Here is a 14,385-nt window from a genome sequence, read left to right as displayed (position 1 = left end):
AAACATTTTCTTATCCCAAAGATTTGCCATCAATATGCATTCCCATTAATATCCTATTATTATCATGACCCTCTCATCACACCCTTGATAGAGCTGTGGTCTTCATGCATCAGCTCTATCACAATCTTGAATGTAGGCAAATAGAGTCTCGTTGTTTGGGGTTCATTCATTTCGTTGTAAGTACGGTTGAGCGTGTTCTCTACGTGCATTGTCACTGAGCTTTTGTTTATTCTGCACCTCTTTGCGCAGCAGGTGGGATGCAGGCGGTCGGGCTCGCGTGCTCGCCACCTGGACAGGTCAGTCCCGGGCGAAGTCGCCGTAATCCCGAACCCCATCGCCAGGGGGCGCTGTGACCCAAGTCCCCCGCGGGGACCCGGTTGGGGCGGGAGGCGGGTGTGAAGGAGCGGACTGGGAGCAAAGGTTGGCGTCTTCGCTCTTAGACTTTCGTCGGAGGGGCAAGCGACATCATGACGGTGGGAGCCAGGCTCCGAAATAAGGCGGCGAACAGCTTCCCTCTCCGCGGGCCCCTGGGACGAGCGCGGACCCAGAGGGACGAGGACACGGACGCCATCCTGGAGCACCTGGAGTGCGGGGACGAAGCCGCAGAGAGCGAGGCGGGCGGGCGGCGCGCGGGGAACCGCAGCGCCAGGAGGGTGCACCTCGCCGTCCTGCCCGAGCGCTACGAGCCGCTGGAGGAGCCGGCACCGGGCGAGAAGCCCAAGAAAAAGTACCGGCAGAAGCTGAAGAAGTACGGCAAGGTAGGGACCTGAGACTGCCACTGTCCGCGGGATCGGGGCTGCGGCGCCCCTGCCTGGCCCCCCACCCCCGCACAAGCACAGCCCGGATGGGCTCTGGCGCTTCTCTCAGCCTGGGGGTCTGGAGGGACCAGCTGAGAGCGGGAGTCGGTCGCGATGGTCTGTCGCGGCTCAGTTTATCTGGGGTGTCCTGCAACTCGGTTCAGCCCCACTCCCTCACCAGAGGCGAGTGGTGTTACATACACAATCCCGGCTGGCGTGGGGTTGCGTGGTGCCCACTACCTTCTACGGGTGGGGGGTGAATAACCTTCTCAAAGGGTTTTGCCCAAGAGGGTTCTTATTTTACTTGCGCAGGACAAGAATCAGTTCTGTGTTACAGATGCACATACTGAAGCTTTGGCGCAGTTAGATGACTTGGAGGAGGTGACCCAGTTGTGAAGTAGAGAGCTCCAGCCAAGTTTATGTTTTCTGGAAACCTCCTCACCATGATATCCCACTAGCTGAGAAATGTTTGGATTATTCTCCTGAAACTCCAGGGTTATTTCCGGGTCCTGGATGCTCAACGAGTTCATATGCACCTGTTAAGTCTACTTTTGAGATCAACTATGTCTGTACTCCCAGGCCTTCTGCCATTTGCCTTGGAGGAGAGGGAGAGGTTCAGGAGGAGGAAGGGAAACATGGAGATGGCCCTGAATGACAGTATCCTTCCCAAAGATCAAAGCCCAAAGTGAGTTACCAGGTCCCCTTACCGGGAAGCCGCGGAAGCTTGATTTTGATCAAGCTCCCTTGATCTAGACAAGGTCTCCCTTGATCTAGAAAAGAATCACGAACTAACTCATTGTGTCCTGGCCAAAGGCCATGTGCTCCACCTGATTTATTGTCCAGATATTTGTGTCCTTTAGTGATCTCTTATCAAACCTGAAGTATTTCAGGCTCCACACAGGGAGCTTAGGTTTATCATTTTCTGAAAGGTATGTCATCAGCTTTGGAAGCAGTACACAAGCAGACAGTGGCTAAATATATATTAATTAAAACTACAAAGTTGGGACTTTGAGTCTGGAGGTTATGCCAGGGTTAATCTTGAGCCCAAAGAATCCAGCATTTGCCTCTTAGCTGGTAGGCTGAGGATATGGAATCCTAAGCTCAGGGGCTGGCACTTGATGTTTTGGGGATACTTACTCTGTTCCAGGCTTTGTGCCTGCACTAGAAATGCAAAATTGAAAACAATGTAGCCCTGCCCTAGAGGACCCACAGCCTCCAAGGTAGACTTGATATAACTGGAGCACTACTGTAGAGCTTCATGGAACTCAGCGGTTCCTAATGAGAATGACTAAAATCCAGGCACGTCTTCCAATCATGGTGAAGTAAACACTGGACATAGAAGGATTAGTTAAGTTTTCACCAAATAGCAACAAAGTACCAGTCACACCCACTAGCATGGCTATTTTTTTTTTAATGTAAAATGACAAATGTTTGTGAGAATGCAGAGAAATTGGGACCCTTGTACTCAGCTGGTGGCAATGTAAAATGGTGCAGCCACTGTGGAAAACAATTTGGAGGCTCCTCAGAAAGCTAAACATGGAATTATTCTGTGATCCAGCAGTTCCACTTCTAGATATATAACACAACAACAACAACAAAAATTGAAAACAGCTACTCAAATATTTATGCACAAATGTTCATAGAAGCATTATTTCCAAATAGCCAAAAGGTAAAGACAACCAAATGTCCATCATGGATGAATGAATGAAGTGTGGTATGTTCGTTCAATGAAATATCATTCAACCATTAAAAGAAATGAAGTGCTAATGTATGCTGCCACATGGATGATGCTCAAACAACATGGTACTAAATGAAATAAGCCAGACCTCAAGGTTACACAACGTTTCTTTGATTTCATTTATAAAAAAATATCCAGAATAGGTAAATCCAGAGAAAGAGAACCCAGATTGATGGTTGCCAGGAACTGGGGGAAGGAGTAGAGATAACTGCTTAATGGATGCCGCAGTCCAGCTGCAGCAAAATAACCCGGGGGGGGGGGGGGGGGGGGGGTGACGAGCAATTTGTGAAGACTGATACAGCAGGAGTGGGAGCCGTTTATTGTAGGACCGGAGGGGTATATATACATTACACACAACTTATCTTAATTAACATAAACTAGATACAGCAGTCAACCAATAAGGAATCTCCACACTTAATGACTCGCTGGCGTTACTTCACAAACCACTCCCTCTGCAAAATGCCAGGCGCCATCTTGACTTGTTTACAGACTCTAACAAATGGAGTGTGTGCTTTCCTTTGGGGATGATGACAATGTTTTGAAATTAAACAGAAGTAAATGTATTAAGTGCCATTAAATCGTACTACAAGTGGTTAGTTTTATGTTATGTGAATTTTCCCTGAATTAAAAAAAAAAAAAGATTTTGACAGAAAAGGAACGTTACCCATGGTGGAAGGAACAGAGAAGTATATATGCGAAAGCTCTAGAAGGTTACATGCTAGTTCAGTAGATCCATGAGGCCAAAGGAGATAACATTCCCATGTCGGGATTCAAAAGAGAGACTTTGTCTTCCACTTTCTCAGAGCCCACTGAAAAGGTTCCAGTCTCCAACAATGAGAAAGAGAACAGCAATCTCTTTTTGCTGAAAAGCCATGAGAACAACTAAGGCTCAGCTAGAAATATAGGAGGTAATTTTTAGCTGCTTTGGTCACCAGGTGACATTTTCTTACTTCGGTCCAGTAGAATAAGAAATGATGTACAAATAGCTCCATATTATTAACAAACACATTTTCTTTCAATTCCTATTCCTGTTAACTTCTCAGATCCCTCACCCTAGCCCCTTCCTGCTTCTATTTAAAGAAAAGTGTTTGCCTTTGTGGAACATGAAAGGGTGGCTCACACTCCCAGGCTGCCCCCCTAGTCCCTCCTAGGGCTAGACCCTAATGCTGAGTTGGTCCAGCCTTCTGGAAGCCTGTGTTCCTGGAACTCTTCTGGAGATTAATGTTCCCAGTAGATTTTTAAGTAACGATAATAACATGCATATGGTGCATTTATTGTTGTTCAAATGCTATTTGCTGAGCATTAGAGAGGTAGGAACATACATTTGTTGTGTTCCTCCAGGGTGCCTGTGCCCTGCTTTTGTACTTTATATGCAGGACCTCTGAATCCTCTCAGCAACCTTGGAAAGCGTGATTATCCCTGTTTTGTAGCGAAGGAGGCTGGAGTTTAAGGAAGTTAATAAGCTATTTGTTCAAGTCCACCATAGCCAGAGAGCAGCAGAGAGAGCTAGGACTTGAGTCTGGCCTGGCCCCTTCTGTGCAGGATCAGTGGGCATAAAGAAAGAAGGAGAACTCCTCAGAACTTAGCTTAAGGTAACACTTTGTGCCTGGGGGTATAGCTCAGGGGTAGAGAACTTGCCTAATATGTGTGGGGGCCAAGGTTTGATCCCTAGTACCCTAAACTTAAAAAGCAAACAAAAATAATACAGGTTGCCTTTCTCAGATACCCTTGGGAACAACAAGGGGGAGGTGTAGGTAAGAAAAGTAATTCTATTTTATTAATCATGTAGGTAGGAGGGTGTTGGCGAAGGGAAATAGAAGCCATTAGAAATAGCCCCTTGTTTTAGGCTGGTGACTTAACTCAGTGGTAGAGTACTTGCCTAGTGTGTTGTATGTTAAATCCTGGGTTCAATCCCCATTACCACAAAAAGAAAAAGGAAAAAAAAAAGAAGAAAAGAAAGCAAGCAGAAAAGGTGTACCTGGTTACCTACTGGCATCAGGCTATGTATGCTTCCCTCTCTGCCTTGGTATCCATATTTGTAGTATGAGATAATAATAGGGTAGTAGTAAGAATAAATTCATTAATCCATGAAGAAGTCAGAGACTCTACCAGGCTCCTAGCAAGGGTTCTGTAATTCTTGACTGTTATCATCTAGGAGGGTAGAGGAGAGGTGGCTGTTTCTCCTGATTGTTTTTTCTTTGTTTTGGTTTCTTCTTCTTCTTCTTTATTTATTTATTTATTTTTGTTGTTGTTGTTGTTACCAGGGCTTGAACCCAGGGACACTTTATCACTGAGCCACATCCCCAGGCTTTTTTATTTTTTATTTTGAGACAGGGTTTCACTAAGTTGCTTAGTTCCTAAATTGCTGATCTTGGCCTTGAGCTTGTGATCCTCCTGCCTCAGCCTCCTGAGTTGCTGGGATGTGTACCCAGCTCCTTATGGGTTTTTAAGTGAATTCTAACTCAGAATAAAATCACTGACTACCCACTAGAGGCTGGTGCTCAGGTCCTGATTGCATTTGTTTGTGTTCAGAGAAAGTGATCTTTGAGGATAGATGGTTTCCTTTTTGAAACTGAACGGGCCTCACTAGGGATTGAATGCGAATGAGCCTGCAGAAAGCCCTCCTACCTGTATTAGTTTCCTATGGCTGCTGTAACAAATTGCCACATACTTCATGACTTAATACCAAACAAATTTATTCTCTACAATTCTGGAGGCTAGAATCTCAACTTAGTCTTGCAGAACTAAAATCATCAGGGCTGCTTCCTTCTGGAGGCTCCAGGAGAGAATTCATTTCTTTGCCCTTTGCAGCTTCCAGAAGCCCCCTTCTTCCATCTGCCGAGTGGGTAGTGTAAACTCTTCAAATCTCTCTCTGTCTCTCTGCTTCCATCATTACGTTTCCTTCTGTCCGAGTCCTCCTACGTCTCTCTTTATAAGGACACTCACCTGGGCTGGGAATGTGGCTCAGTGGTGGCAGACTTGCCTAGCATGTATGAGGCTCTGGTTTCCATATCCAGCACAAAAATGAGATTCGCCTGGATAATCCAGGATAACCTCCCCATCTCAAGATCATTTCTGGGGAAAAAAAAAAAAATCTCTTTTGCCATGTAAGTTAATAGAGTCATATATACTTGTTCTGAGAATTAAGACATGGGCATCTTGGGGGCCATCATTCAGCCTGGCACACAAATGCTCCCTCAGTGCCCCTCTGAGAGATTAATTTCACTCAAATCAAAGACTCCCAGCTGGGCACAGTTGGGCATGCTCCTAATCCTAGCTGTTTAGGAGGCTGAGGCAGGAGGATCCTCAGCAAATTAACAAGGCCCTAAGCACTCAGTGAGACCTTGTCTCTAAATAAAATACAGAAAAGGGCTGGGGATGTGGCTCAGTGGTTAAGTGCCTCTGAGTTCAATCCCCAGTACAAAAAAAAAAAAAAAAAAAATCCAAAATCTGTTCCCTGAATGACATTAAAATGGAAGTTGATACTTTATATTTTTTTGCATTATATTTCTCAATTCTTTGTTTTGACAATGTTCCAGTTAATGAACTAATTTAGTAGATTCCCCCCCCATATTGCAAAGATGAAGCTATAAAGCAATTTAAAAATATATCAGGTTAAGGAAAATGAATGTACAAATACCAAAAATGTCAAGTTTAAGGCAGGCAATTGTGATACCCTGGCATTGTATATAAAGGATCACTCGATTATTACTCTTTCTCCCAGAAAACATGGTTTTGGTTGTTGTTTCAAACATAAGTAAAATTCTCCAATTCTCATCATCACACAATGATGAGAATTATAGAAATATATTATAGAAATGTATCTTTTAGCAACATGATACACACACACACACACACACACACACACACACACACACAAGGACATACACGTGCTCATGAGCACACCAGTGTCTCACTGGGAAATTAATGAGTCAGTGTCCCGGCAAGCAGTGTCTAGAGAGGAACGAGATGCACCCAGTTTTCCCAAAGCTCCTCTTGTAACTGGAGAGGTACCAAAGGAAACACCTGGGATCTTTCTGCATGCTGGGGGTGCCTTGATGGGTGTAAGAGAATTCTTGCCCTGACTCTGTTATTGTGGGGGAATTTGACATTTAATTAGCAGAAAGCTCAAGTAAGCCAGAAATCCTAGGAAATTATACTCTTAAGAAACTTTCCCAAAAAGAACAAAATATCTTAGATGGACATATCATGTCATTGACACACATCTAAATTCCTATGTAATAATAAGAAGGAAATGTTATTTTACAGTAATATTAGCTGACATTGTGGGCACCCAGGCTGCTGGAGCTTATGTCAGGCACAATTCTAAGTGCTCTCCTTTACGGGCCCAGCTCAGGGGTAGAGCATTTGCCCAGCGTGCTCTAGACGCTGGGTCCCATCCCCAGCACCACCAAAACATAACAAACAAGCAAACAAACAAAAACCCAGAAACTAAATACTTTCCTTGAATAAGCTCATTTAATCTTCTTAAGAAACTAATGATCATGGCATTTGCAGGGAAATGGATGGCATTAGAGCAGATTATGCTAAGTGAAGTTAGCCAATCCCCAAAAAAAACAAATGCCGAATGTCTTCTCTGATATAAGGTGGGGGGTGACTCAAAATGGGGTAGGGAGGAAGAGCATGGGAAGAAGATTACCTCTAGATAGGGAATAGGGGTGGGAGGGAAAGGGAGGGAGAAGAGGAAATGCATGGATGGTGGAAGGAGACCCTCATCGTTATACAAAATACATGTATGAAGATGTTGGGGGGGCGGGGGAAGAATAGCGTTACCTCAGATTAGGTAGAGAAATGTGATGGGAGGGGAGGGGAGGGGTTGGGGAGATAGGAAGGATAGTAGAATGAAACAGCCATTATTATTACTGTGTGTATATATGTGACTGCATGATCAATATGATTCTGCAACCTGTATACTCAGAAAAATGAGATATTATATCCCATCTGATTCAAATGTATGATATGTCAAGATCATTGTACTGTCATGTGTAACTAAGTAAAACAAATAAAAAAATAAATAAAATAAAAGAAGCTAATGAGGTAGTTGCTATATATTTCCATTGTAAAAACGAGGAAGCTGAGAGCAAGTAAACAATGGGGCTGCCATTCACTGTCAGGCAGTGAACAGTTAACTAAACATACTGTCTCCATTACAGAAGGGAAGTATGTTAGGGGGGCTAAGGGAATAGGTTCTGAGGTATTATTTCTTTGGCACCAAACTTCTAGTCTGCCTCTTACCATCTGGATAAATTTAACTCTGCTGTACTTTCTTCTTGTTGAAGCCCAATAGCCAAAGGCCATCAGGGACATGCCAGTAGCCCAAGTTAGGTTTATTTGTTTAGTGCAAGGAAGGAAAGTATATGCCAAAGGGATTGTAGGATCTCAACAAGTGGGGATCTCCAGTAGAGTTGAATATATGAGCTAAAAAGTTATCCGCATCCTGGAGATACTTAAAGTCCTAGAAATGGATGACACAACCTAAGTAATGATTGTAGGCATGGGGGGCAGAGAGAGGGAAAGGAGTCCTTCAACATTTTAATCTTTGGTAAGAGGGATTTGTAGCTCCCTGAGAAGCAGAGGACAACTGAGAGAACATGGAGTCAATGGGGCCAAATGATTATTTTACAAAGCGTGTCAGAAGCTGCTGAGAGGTCAGGGAAGGGAAAGGCAGAAGGTTATCTATTGGATCAGGTAACAGGGAGGTTGGAGATGGCCAAGCAGCCCCCGAATAGGTGGGGGCAGGAACCAGAGTAAGAGGGAATAGAGAGTGCAGAGCGGCGACCTTATGTGGATGTTTCTTTCAGTTGGTTTGGCATGAGGGACAGCAAAGACCTGGGGCAGGCTGGGTAGCACCTGAGCATCAGTGTAAGCTACTGGGAATGACCCATCGCAGAAAGGAAGGGTGATGCTGGACAAGGAAAAGCCAAAGGCATGATGGGAGAGAGGACGACAGCAAGGGTCAAGGGAATGACCCTGCCAAAAGAGGGCAAGTTCTCTGTGTCACATAGGCTAGAGAGGTAGGGGTGGGAAACCACGGGCAGGTACAAGTAGGTTTATAGAGAGTGGTGGGAAGGTGAACAAGTTCCCTGCAATGTCTCATCTTTGCAGTGAAAGAAATGGGATCATCTAATGTATGGAGGTTGCTGAGGGTAAGGAGACTTGACAGGAAGATGTAGGAGTTTGTGTGTGGAAGAAGGGGAAAGACAGTCTACCAGATTGGTATGGTGGGGTTGACCAGTCAGCTTTGGAAGTCAGAGCAAACTTTGTGATCAGGATCAGGAATTTTAAGTGAAACCAGTCAGTGGGGTTATTGTAGTTGGGAAAGTCAAAGGGCTGAGAGACAAGGTGTGTGAGATAAAGTCCAGGTCAGCTTCATGGACCCTGACGTCACCAAGAATGATGACACAATTTGGTGGTGAAGAGAGAATGACTAAGGACAACAGTGCAATAAATGTTAGCCCTTGAGTTGTTAATTTTTCTGTTGCAATTCCATTTGAATCCCTTGGGTGTCCCCTGGCCAACCCCAGCCCCAGCAGAGAGGGAGAGAGAAGATTCCAAGAAAGCATTTTTTCCAGTTTTTACTCTCAAGAAGCATAGGATGGTTTTGGAAACACAAGACTTATATGTGTGTAGTATTTGGATAATGTCACAAAAGGGACAAATATGTGGGGCAGAGAGGCTGGGCTTTCAGACAAGGCACATGAAGGAGAACTTGACCCAGTCTACAGATGCTCCAATAAATTTTAGCTGGAACAGAGAAGAGGAGTGGGGTTTTAGTTTGTTGTGCTTGCAAAGATGGTGCTTGTTCTGAGGCCCCACATGTTCCAATGTTGGGTTGGGCACTGGACACCAGCAATATGGAAGCATGGCAACTTGCTAATTTGCCCTGGGAGACTGAAGATAAATGATTCTTTGTGTATGTCACCATGGCTCGTGATGGAATTAAAAAGTAGCCTAACCTAACTCTTTGCTTTTCTCTTTTGTTCCTTAAAACAGAATGTCGGGAAGGTCATCACCAAAGGATGTCGCTACATAGTCATCGGCCTGCAAGGATTTGCAGCGGCCTACTCTGCCCCTTTTGGAGTAGCCACCAGTGTGGTATCCTTTGTGCGTTAACAAGAGCCACCGGTGCAGGCACCACAAGAAGGAATAGAAGCCTCTGCTCCGGGAACAGTGGAAACCCAGGAGCATTTCAGACTTGAACTCACACAAAAACTTAGAAGAGAAAAAAAATGTCTTTCTTTGTTGAATTGGAAGAATGTTCTGATGGTGCCATCCCCGGCCAACTGCTGAGCTTTTCACATCTCTTGGACACGGGTGGATCCGGTAGTCAATCCTGCAGAGAATTAGGCCAGGTTGAGTTTGGGGATTAGAGTCAGTTTGCATCGTATAAAGGTGAGAGCTTCATGTGAAGGTGACAGGGACAAGGATGGAGACAGACACTTGACAGATATGAGCAGATGATAATTTTGAGCAGGAAAAACATATGTTGACCTGGGATCAGAGGGTTTTCTAGATTCTCCTGCAGAGGTTCTGGCTGACAGGGCTGCTTTTAAAGCCTTAGGCTGCCTCATTTCTGCTGGCAGCAAAGGAGCTGTTTATTTCCAAAGTCATTCTCCCCCATCTCTTTCCTCTACCACTCTGTCACCAGGAGTTTAATTACAGTCTTGAAGAAGGAAGAAAGGGGGGGAAAAAAGTCTCTTTAAATTCTATGATGCTTTGAAAACCGTGTTCACAGTTGTGTCACGACTGTTTAAAGTAGATAAAAGCAGGTCACTTTTACCTGTCTCTGCACAGATGAGCAACTGGCATTGAGGAAAGGAGGAAGGGCAGTTTGGACACAGGCTGCGTGGCCGGGACAGCTGATTTGAGGGACTGCACCTGGTTCATCCCAGACTAGCTTAGCCACATGTTTGGAGCTGGCCAGATCCCCCCTGCAAATGTGTGGCTGGCTCATCATAAGCCTCCTAGCTGCGTCAGGTCCCTCCTGACAGCTACCCAGCTGTTCCTCTATGCCAGGCCAATGTTCAATGTTCAGTCTTTGTCCTGAACACAGGGGAGGAGGAAAAGAGAGAGGGAGACACAAAACCTGGGAATGAAAGTATAGATTTAGCGAAGAAACCACTAAGTAGGAGACAGGGGTGAAGGAAGTAGAAAAAGGGTAAGAAGGATATTGGAAGAAACCGCTGGAAGTCAGGAGTCAGGTCTGGGTGCTCAGTGGTGGGGAATCTCAAAAGGGCAAAGCCTTTGGCCCTACGTAGGAACAAAGGAAAGCTGGGTAGCGAAGGGTGCCATGGTGGTGTTTAAAGCCCCTCTGGGGCCAGTGGTGTGGGTTTGCTTGTAGAAATGTCCAGAACTGTTCTGCTATGTCTGCAAGATCAGTGGCAACCCATTACCCCAAGAGGTTTCCCAGGGCGTAACAGGGAGGCCTTCACACTCTTGCCTCACGCATGCATCCAGCCCAACCAGGAGGCACTGAGAGGTGGAGAACACAGGAAGACAGACAGGTGGACAGAAAAAGGCATGGGTGGAAGAGAAAGTGGTCGCTATAAGGCTGGACTCAGCTTCTCTTTCTGGAGGCTTAGGTTGAAGATTCAGAAGGGCCCAATGAACATTTGTGAGGAAAAGAGTAAACAGTCTTGTTTTAGCCCAAATGGTGAAAGTTGATAATGGTATGTTTTCACATGTGAGATTATGATAGCTTGTCTGGCTAACACTGGCAGGGAGAAAAGGAGAGACAGACCCAGGTAGAGGAAAACGCTGTGGCTGAAGGAAAGACAGTCAGGACCTGTGGGGGTTTCTGGTCACAGGAAGTGAAGGCAGGGGAATGGGAAGTGTGCTTCAAAGAAGGGAGCAGGGCTGCTGGGGCCTTTTCTTGCCTGACAAGTCTGTCCAGGGAAGAGCTCCTCCTCAACCCCAAATTGGAAAAACTGGCCCTAGTTAAGAATTAACTCAGGAATGTCGAAAGCTTACGGGGATTGTCCTGGGAGTCAGGTTCAAGTATGCAGAGATGGACTTCAAACCCTCTCCCAGCCTGTGTGGTCATTTCCCCTATGGTGGGCAGGGCTCCGGGATGTTCTCATAATCAGTTCTTTGAATTTAAGAATTTGCATCATGTTGCAAATTACTCTTTTGTCTTTTCTTTCTCTCTCTCTCTCTTTTTAAGTATCTGGGGCCACACCCTACTGAGAATTAAATTTTAGAGCTTTCCCTTTACTGGCTCAACCAAGAGGCTTCTTTTGTATCCCTTTCTTGCCCTGTGATGAAAATAAAAATCGCAGCTTGTTTATTGTTTGTGTGTGTGAAGGTTGGTTTCTCCCTCGATTTTTGCCTTGCCGGAGGGAGATTCTTGGAGCTCCTGCCAAGCCTGAGAATTGGTACAGCAGGTGATGGTCAGTGGCAGAGATATCCTTGGGGAACTCAGTAGGAATCTACAGCTGTTCTCCAAGAGGCCAGTGGAAGGAGAGGTTCTGAATCACCAGGGTATCAAAAGGATCAATTCCCTTGAAGTCTAGCAGAACAGACCCTAGGCTAACAGAAGCCTCAGTCCATGTGTCTGTTAAGACTGAAAATTTTCAGAATCTCTGATTTGGATTTGGAGAATCCAATGTAGGACCTGGGAGGCTGCGTTTTCTATAAGCAGCTGAGATCATTGAGAATGCTCTGGCACAGCTGTCCTCTGCCTCACCTGAGAAATGGTGGCCCCCAGTTGCATATGCCAGAGGATCTTCAAGGCCTGAGGCTGGGCCAGCAAGGGACCTATTATTCTGGGTGCCAGCACCTTGCTGGGCATATGTGACATGCCTGCTCACTGAATCTTCACAAAACCATGAGAAAGGACTTGGTGGTGGGGAAGGTAAATAGGAGAAGAGTGGCCCTGGGTGGCCATTAGATTTTATACCTGAACAGGTTTGGGGTAATGGGGTCCCCACCTGCTATAGGCTTAAAGCAAAAACAGAGGCAAGGTACCAATATCTTCAGCTACCATGGAGTCACCCTGATGCCCCTGACCAGCCCTGTGTCTGGTCAGAGAGCCGCAACTGGCATTTGTGACCAAGAAGCTCTCAGAATCAGGACTTGAACTCGGACCTCCTCTATGCCATCCAGAAGTCTCTTCAGGAATGGTTGTAGCATTGAGACAGGTGATCACAGTGTTTGACTTAGTAACTGATGTTAGGGGGCTTGTACCCGTCATGTCTTTTTTGGACTCCTGATTCTGCAGAAGCACAGAGAAATAAAATTAACTCAGAGTGTCAGGAACATATAAGTTAACCCTGAGTTCAATCCCCACTACCCCCCACTGGCAAATAAGGGGGGCGAGTGGAGGATCATACTCAGCATCCCTGTAAGACTGCATTTGAGGGACTCCATAGTTTTGCCAAAAGGCCAGATGGTTCCTGAGTAAAAAAAAAAAAAATCTAACTCTCTTGACCATTCATAGGGAAATGTAGGAAAATAAGACTTTTTTTTTTTCTTCCAGAAGCAAGGTTGTTTTTGAGCCAAAGCACTCCGCTGAACATCATAGCCAAGGGGAAAAGGAGATCTCTTCAGATCTTCTAAGTGGCTCAGTGCCAGAGCCTGGTGGGAGCCCAGCCCTGCAGGGGCACCGGGGGTGGGGCTGGGAGGAGCAGGGCACAGAAGAACAAAGGCTTGATGGCTGGATGCCTGGGCCACATCTGCACCCCTGGGGTGCTTCATGCTTTCCAAACTTCAGCTGTGTCTGAATGAGATCAGAATTCAGCACCTTAAGGACTGGCTTTGCTTTTTTAAAAAGGTGTTTCTCAGGTGATTCCTCTTGTGTAATCTGGTGAGAAGGCTCTAAACAAATGCATCTGGTTCAAACCAGACATAAAAATCAGAGCCAAAGAACTGGAAAGAAATAGGACTGAAGGGTTCATGTTTCCTTCCCTGTCCCTGCAAATCCAGGGTAAATCACCTCTAACCGGCGCTTGCTTTCTTCACTCATAATCAAGAGTGGTTTTGTTTTTATCTTGCTATGAGAAATATTTGGAATTGCTTACAAAAGATAGAGTGGTGAAATGACCTTTTTTTTTTTTTTTTTTTTGGTGAAGGCATATCTAAGGGAGAAACATGTTTACAAGTTTATCTTTTTGAATTGTTTCAAGAGTGAAGAGAACATTTGAAGCCAACCTGGGCAACTTAGTGAGACATTGTCTCAAGAATAAAAAAATAAAGAAGGGACAGGGATGTCACTTAGTGACAGAGTGCCATGGGGTTCAATCTCCAGTACTGTGAAATAATAAAAACTACAGCAATAAAGCAGAAACAAACAAAAAAAAAAAAAAAAAGAGAGAGAGAGAAATAAAAAAGTAAACATATGTCAATTGTGAACTTTCTTCATAGCTCTCATTCTTCCATCCAAAACTAGACTTGAATTTGTCTCTCCATCTTTCTGTATTCATAAATCAGTGAGTCATTTATAGAATCCCAAGAGCTCTTTATCCCATCTACCTCCCCTGGTCTCAGAACTGGGGCTTGTGGGATTGGAGATGAGAAACTAACTTGCATTCAATATCTAGTAGGTATGGGAGGCAGTGTGTTAGAATATTTTATTTAATTCTCCTCTCATTCTCATTGACATCATTGATTACCCAGGTTTTAAAGACGTGAAAACTGAGCTTAAGGAAATTGCAGGGTAGTCAACTGCAAGGCCATGGTCAGGGGATGCTGAAACCAGACCCAAGGCTGTGATCTTTCTGTCAGCTTCAGCTGCCTCTTATTTCTACTCCTTCTCAGGCTCTTGATACCTCCAGTGACCACAAGGAAAAGAGAAGCTTTACATGTAATCCCATCCAACCCATATTCTTTTTC

At 45.1% G+C, this 14,385-nt stretch overlaps 1 protein-coding gene across 1 annotated transcript; it reads left to right on the top strand.

The window, feature by feature from the left end:
- The first annotated feature begins 394 nt into the window (after positions 1 to 394).
- C12H1orf115 (chromosome 12 C1orf115 homolog) lies at positions 395 to 11,842 on the top strand. The gene is made up of 2 exons (XM_027934797.3): positions 395 to 758; positions 9,550 to 11,842. The coding sequence occupies exons 1-2, from the start codon at positions 468 to 470 to the stop codon at positions 9,667 to 9,669; spliced, it is 411 nt and encodes a 136-aa protein (XP_027790598.1). The 5' UTR covers positions 395 to 467; the 3' UTR covers positions 9,670 to 11,842.
- Positions 11,843 to 14,385: the final 2,543 nt, after the last annotated feature.

This window comes from Marmota flaviventris, chromosome 12 (genome assembly GCF_047511675.1).
Source record: "Marmota flaviventris isolate mMarFla1 chromosome 12, mMarFla1.hap1, whole genome shotgun sequence".
Lineage (NCBI taxonomy): Eukaryota > Metazoa > Chordata > Mammalia > Rodentia > Sciuridae > Marmota > Marmota flaviventris.
This window is presented reverse-complemented; position numbering and strand designations above follow the sequence as displayed.

Coding starts and splice junctions, on each gene's coding strand:
- C12H1orf115 (XM_027934797.3), top strand. CDS start 468: ATGACGGTGGGAGCCAGGCTCCGAAATAAGGCGGCGAACAGCTTCCCT. Junction 759..9,549: donor AGCTGAAGAAGTACGGCAAG/GTAGGGACCTGA, acceptor TCCTTAAAACAG/AATGTCGGGAAGGTCATCAC.